The 7,075-nt window shown below is 38.8% G+C and overlaps 1 protein-coding gene across 4 annotated transcripts in view; it reads right to left on the bottom strand.

Annotated features, from left to right (window-relative positions):
• Window positions 1-3,382: 3,382 nt before the first annotated feature.
• LOC139144231 (complement factor B-like) overlaps window positions 3,383-7,075 on the bottom strand; it is a 17,213-nt gene continuing 13,520 nt past the window's right edge. For all 4 annotated transcript variants that reach the window (XM_070714895.1, XM_070714897.1, XM_070714896.1 and 1 more), the window contains exons 10-13: window positions 6,916-7,043; window positions 6,465-6,579; window positions 5,615-5,827; window positions 3,383-4,716 (exon numbers count right to left, since the gene is read on the bottom strand). In XM_070714895.1, coding sequence (XP_070570996.1) covers window positions 4,280-4,716; window positions 5,615-5,827; window positions 6,465-6,579; window positions 6,916-7,043 — 893 coding nt within the window. In that variant the 3' untranslated portion in view covers window positions 3,383-4,279. The remainder of the gene's footprint in view (window positions 4,717-5,614; window positions 5,828-6,464; window positions 6,580-6,915; window positions 7,044-7,075) is intronic.

Below are 7,075 nucleotides of genomic sequence, written 5' to 3'. Positions count from 1 at the left end.
TTCCAGGCTAAGAACGTAAAAACATGTGTTTGTAGGTTATTTGAATGTCATTGACGCGATAAGTCATATTTGAAGATTTTAATGTATTTGAAATATTCAAATTCTACACATACAAGTCAGCCTACTATCCCAGTGCTGTGCTTGTGTTTACAACACTCCGGATATACACAGAGACACACAAACATACATTATTGCGAGGTCGCTTTCAGAGCCGAACGGAAAAATATATTACTGAAATGCCGTGTCTCAAATCACTTGGTAAACTAGCTCTGGGTTCCATAGGCACGGAGTTTGAGGCCATATTTGTGTACTGTGACGCTTCTATGGCCTCTCACACCACCCCCATAAGACCACCCGTAGAAAAAAAACGGCGAGCGCGCTGTAATATGCTAGGATCACTTTCCGAATACGGAAGAGCACCTGAAATGATGTACTATTTATTGCTTGAAAATTAAAATACTGCTACCATTTCCGCAATAAATACCTACTTTTACTCTAACACGTATATATCTCTCTTATAACATCATTTCAGGTGCTGTTCCGCATTTGGAAAGTGAGAGTAGCATATTGCAGCGCACTCGCCATTTTTTATCTGCGGGCGGCACCACGGCGGCGATGTGAGAGGCCGTAGAAGCGCCACACAAACACGGCCTCGGACTTCACGCCTATGCAAGCCAGGGCTATTGGTAACAGTAAGGTAAAAATCTGGTGTTTTCACAACAACTATTTTTTAAATATTTGTTTGCATGTAATGTAGCATTTGTGTTTTGTGTGACAACTGAATGTTCGAATTAAACTTTACAATTGTAGAACATCGTTACAATCACAAAAACCGAAGGCAGTATAAGGTTTGTGAACGAAAATGAAAGAAAGTGATACTTTTTCATCCAGTATGTTCCGTACTAACAGGTTTTCTCACAATCCTAGTAATAAACATCAAATTTTTAGCCATGTTCTTTCATGGAAAGGATAAGAAAACGATGGCGTCTTACCGGGTATAACGTTGAGAGTGCATGGATGTTTGAAAATGGATCGTCAGATTCCAAACATCGGATAAAGTTTTCTTCAGCGCTGGCCATAGTTTGTTTTTTTCAGATGATTAACAGTAACTGCTGGTTTAAGTGATATAGCGGTCAGGTTTTGAAATAACACTTTGAGTGCAAACAAGCGTAGAACACACACAGTGGATGGACTCTTGTAAGACAACGAGCGTAGAACACCAACTGTGGAGAGGCGCGCGTAACAAACGTCCAGTTGTTCTTTTGTTGTTGCTATGCAAACCGTATCTGACGTATGAGCGACGGAGCCGCTGATTGGTCGAAAGTTACCGATAACCATTCTCATTGTTACTCACTTGTTAATATATTTCAAATAGCAAGACAAACCAAAATTCCGGGACATAGGGGGATACACAGTAAATTAAAGAGGGACGAACGTTGACAGAATCTTATCGACGGTATTTACTATACATGCCTTTGACTCTGTAATGAAAGGTGCAGCGTTAAACGTCCATCGCATAGTAAATCCTGGCAAAATGTTAGAGGTAGTGTCAAACCAATGCTTCATCGTCAGAAACTGCATAATTTAACATGCCGACTTAAACTGTTTTGATCACATTTAAAAAATATAGGCTATCCTGAGCAAAGCAACTTGTGTAACCTGTTAATCAATGATAAAATAAAGATATTTCAACACTTCATCAGTTTATCTTAACCATACACAAGCTTTGAACATACGTGAAACTGTCAAATATAGTTTTGTCGTTCTCTCATCATGAACTCCACGGATTTGGTATATAAATAAAGGGAAGGGCGAATGGTCACACGCACAGATAAAAGTGATGACATTGGACCATCTCTATGTCTATGTCGCGGGGTTGGGGCTATAAAGTGCAGGTGACATTGGACAAAGGGAAACAAAACCAGCACATGCGATAGTTTTTTTTTCTTAAATTATCACATACAACAAAACCTTTCTGAGGAGCTGCTTTTGAAAATAGCAATGCAAATAAATATCTTTGCTATTTCTATAGGAGGTGTACAAGGTCAATGAGGGGGCGATCACAAACGGAAAAATCTTCAGGGCAAAAGTTGCTATAATAAATTTCTAGCCAGTATGCTCTTTTGATGTACATAGAAAGTAAAAGCCCAGTTAAAAAAATACAGCCCATGGGATACTGGTGATGTCAGGTTACTCACGATAAATTTGTACACGGCAGTCCGTTCAACTATTCCTTGTCTGGTACATAGGGCATTCTGTTGACCGTGGGACATCGACTGTTGACTTTGAAACAGCACTTTTAAACATGAGTTGTCAGCAAAGTTCAGCATAGGCTACAGAATTAAGCAAATACCGGTAAACTCAGCAATCTTTGGTTTGGCTGACATACAACTCTGCATGGCCACTCTAACTTGACACTCTGGCGAATATGACGCAACACAGGTACAGTTCAGAAGCAGTTCATTGACATCACTCTGTGACAACACTGGACAGAGAGTGTAGTGACTTGTCGGCGGCAATAAATATGAAATTCTTGCTATGTAGATATTCGTCAGTTTAAAATTTATAATATTGACCACATCTACTGTGCCAATAAATGTTCAGTCAATTTCGGTCACACAATCGCGGAGCACAAGTAGAATAATCGATATCTAGGTTTTGCCCAGACTTTGAAATATTCGGACCACGTCTGCGCACGATATAGTTGCACCTCCAAATGTGAATAATTACAAATCCAATCATGTAGCCTATTACAGGTCTGTGGTCCAATAAGCGATAGTCTTTAACTTCATTTATGAGTAATTGATTTGAATGTGTCCAACTGTATTGATTTTTCATTTTGACTTTTAATCTGCATTGTTCGTAATAAAGAGTTGCATAAATTCTGTAAAATGCACAGCTTTACAGAGAAAGTCAGTTATTTTGGAAATGTCATTCAAATTCGCCAGATTCGTAGTATATATTCATCATAGTGCGAGTACTTTGAGATTAACGGGAAATAACGGCCACCTTGGTATCTGATAAACTGAAGTGGTCGCTATTTCCCCGTAACTTCCTCGAACTCGTACGATAAATACCATGGTAGGAAGGAATAAAATGTACTCGTTTTCAAGAACTAATGCGATGTAAATATATCAGAAAGTTACACCTATTTCAATTCCCCCTTAATAAATTAAAAACACAAAAGTATCTCGGCTTGAGTGCGTGTAACTTTCACACTGGAAACAGAAAACTAAGCAATGGTGGGAGTATGGTGAATATACTGATGATGGAGATGTCACATTTAATTATCAAAGACCCGGGATGCAAGAAATGGCCAACACAGTGAATACATAGTTTTGTCATAGCCACGTGGGCAGGCAGCTCATGATACACCGAAAAATCTCTCTGATGGTAAACCATCTTTTATTGAAGTCATGATATTAAAAACAAAAAGCAGTGCGCAGAATAGACTGACAAATGTATTCAATTCTGACGATTTCCTATTCTGAATATTTATTCATCTAACAGGCTTGCAACGTTTAAGCATAAAGGTAAAAAAAAATCCAATCGCAAAAGTGCAAGTATACTTATACAAAATGTGATTTAGGGGAAATTTCAGTTTCCCATCTTCTACGGTTTCGCATCCCCTCTCCAACCTTTTCGTTCCACACAATTGGTATACTTGAACACAGCGTGTGCCTATGCTTGACTTGAGTCATGCGTGTCAAAATGAACTCTCATGTTTAACTTTCTTGTTGATTGCATCGCTTATTTTTTCTCTATTTTGCAATCGCACGAATGGTTTTATTTGAAAAATAACGTTCATTACATTTTGGCACTATCATATTTTCTTAATTCTGTCTTAAGTGGTAAATTTCTTATCATAACACCACTACGACCAGGTCAGTGACCGGTAATTCTTTCGATATTTTATATCCCTAATTTAAATAAACTAGATCATCAGTTATTCATCTGCCCGGACAGTTTTTGTGTGAACAAAGTGTTATTTTGCCTGGCACTGAACATCATTCCGTTGTATTTCTGGGAATAAAACAAAAATTTTACAATCCTAGTAACTTTGCACGCTAAAAGTAAAATAAATCGAGGACGCTAGCAAAGGGAGTTTTATGTGAGATTTTTCAGAGAAATGTGCTTTTTCTAAACTATGTAAGAGATATTGTGTCATATCAGAAACTACTGCGAAATCTTAGCTATGATATTTACTTGTACAAGATGAGATACAATCGTCCTCTTTGTCGGTATTCTTCATCAATGTTATTACTCGTATATATCGTTCTCATATTTCCCCAATTTTCTCCTTCACCCATGGCATCAAATTCGGCAAACGAGTGTAGAACCCGTAGTTCCCCTCCTGCGCGCACCCAACACCCCAGCTGACGATGCCAATCTGCACCCATCGGTAGGACATATCCCGCTGATCCCGTATCTCGCGAACCATTGGTCCTCCGGAGTCTCCCTTGCAGGAGTCTTCGATTTGCCCGCCAGAGCCCGCCAAACCTAACCCAGCGCAGTACATTCGAGGCGTGAAATGTAGAGACCCCAATCTGGTGAGACCAACACCGCGCCGACACGTACTCTCGGATTGTATTGGTAGCGGGACTTGTTTGAGTTGAGTTGTGAACTGAACCTGATGTCGGTCGCTGCTGTCACGTGGTGTCGAGTGTCCCCAGCCAGTTACTACACCGTATTTCCTGGGTACAACCAGGGAAGATTCTGTAAGATAAATCGCAACTTTCAGTTGTAAAACTCGTCAATACGTGACAACATGACGTGATATGATACAATTTTGCTATCTTTGCTCTTGTGTTTCTTTGATTTCTCTGTGAAAAGTGGTTGAAAGTAAAAACAGAGGTTTTCATCGTCTGGAAATGCTTCGTTCATATACTGATTTCTCGCATATTGCAGTTGCACATTTTCGCACCTTTCCATGACTGTAATTGAGAGAAAACTTGTAAAACATTAAAACGATATGGTTTTTTTGGTATTGGTTGAATTCACGCGAATGCAATTTATTTCCTCGTGATCAACTGGATAAAGACAATGGACAAAATAATGGTGATTATAACGTGTGAGAAATTTGTGATTTTGCGCTAGATTCACTTTCTAAAACTTTTCCCGCGTGATTGGTGTTTGTTCAGACACACGACATATTTTAATTTTTGCTTGCTTGCTGCAGGGATCATAACCAAATTTTCTGTTGAATACGCCCTCTATAACAAGTTTGGCGTAATTACTTATTTGTTCCACTTATAATTTGGAAATGGTAATATGAGATATAGTGTTGCTTGCATTTGTTTTTATTATAATTTGTTGTAATTTGGAAATGGTAATATGAGATATAGTGTTGCTTGCAGTTTTTTTATTATAATTTGTTGTAATTTGGAAATGGTAATATGAGATATAGTGTTGCTTGCATTTGTTTTTATTATAATTTGTTGTAATTTGGAAATGGTAATATGAGATATAGTGTTGCTTGCATTTTTTTTATTATAATTTGTTGTCAAACTACCAAGAAATCCCAAAACGTGGGAATTTATTGAAAAGACAGCAAGTTTTAGACTGTCGGGTATACCCGTCCTGACTTGAGTAAGAATGGAACAAACGAACATACCTCCCAACTGAAGTTCCTGTGCGTCAGGTAGACACACGGTTCTGACAAATGGTCCCAGAGCAGCTCTGTGATCAAGATGAAGCAATGCTATGTCATTATCTAAATTATCGGAATGGCTGTCATAGTCAAAATCTTCATGAATGATCAGCCGATCCACGTCAAAAAATTGTACTTTAGGTTTTCGCTCATTGTCTTCTATTCTATTGGTAACACCTGTAATATGGAAGGGCAAATTTAATTCAATTCAATTTGAAATTTAAAAAACGGAAGCTTTTAAAACAAACCCACAAAACCAATATCTTAAACAGATGGGTCTATGTGAACGAATATCAGGTGGTTACCTTCTGGTAACCACCTGATATTTCGTACATTGATATTAGTCTCACTTTATCGTTATTGTTTTACCAAGAATGCTACAAAATACCATGAAAATTGGATAAAGACAATATGAACATTTTAAGTTTTAGTCTCGAACATGAAAACGGCTGTTCTTATAGAACCAGGAAATGCCATCGTCAATTTTTCAGCTAAGCTTGGTTTACTTCCTTTGAACACTATCGGGCTGACTCATTCTTGCATGTGTATCGATAGGTATGTTCTATGATATGTCAGAGATCATGCTAGCTGCAGTACAGTAGCTCGAGGTTTTGCCTTCGTATTTGGGTCGGACGTCAAAACCAGACCCAAATACCCAGGCAAAACCTCGAGCTTCTGTACTGCAGCTAAGATCGTGCATGAAATGGACAATTCAGGAACGCCCTTGTATATTACGTGCACAACATATCGCTGACTTGCTGCATCCAACTGCACCGTTAAACATCGCTAGGGATACTTGTATTTAAAAACATACCCAGTCTGACTTGAATATCTTCCGCATTCAGATTGCCTTGTGGATTCCTGAAGCAATGAGCTGCCGATAACACCCATTCTGGACTTATCAGGGAACCGCCGCAGAAGATTTGAGTCTGAATATGAATAACAGGGATGAACATTTAAAGTTTCTATGCATGCAGAATTTTTGTTCTTCATAAAGTCTTTCTTCCAACAGAGTGCTTACATCTGTGCGTTATCTTTCTAGCTGCATATTCTCATAAACACAAAATATCATTCATCTTTTCCTACTATGCTAACCAGTGGAAATGCTGGACATAACGTCTAGGTGTCTGATACAGTGGTTCAATAGAGAATACAATATTTTATTCCATCACTGTGAACGCTGGCATACTACAAACAAATACCGGAAGATGGCGCACTACACCGCTTGACTTATCGTCTTAGATAGATGGGTTATCAAACATTACCTGGTGCTGAATCTTTCGAAATATCGCTGCTTGCCATGGCCACGCCCCTTCCACTGCTTCATTGCCTCCTATGATTCGAGCACGCGTGTTCAGCTTTGTCTCGCCTGCATAGCCACATGGGGAATAGTCTGGAGTAGACAACGTTGAGAAAGAATATTGT

The sequence above is a fragment of the Ptychodera flava genome, chromosome 11 (assembly GCF_041260155.1).
Source record: "Ptychodera flava strain L36383 chromosome 11, AS_Pfla_20210202, whole genome shotgun sequence".
Taxonomy (NCBI): Eukaryota; Metazoa; Hemichordata; class Enteropneusta; family Ptychoderidae; genus Ptychodera; species Ptychodera flava.
Note: the sequence above shows the minus strand (reverse complement) of the source record. Positions and strands in the feature narration are given on the sequence as shown.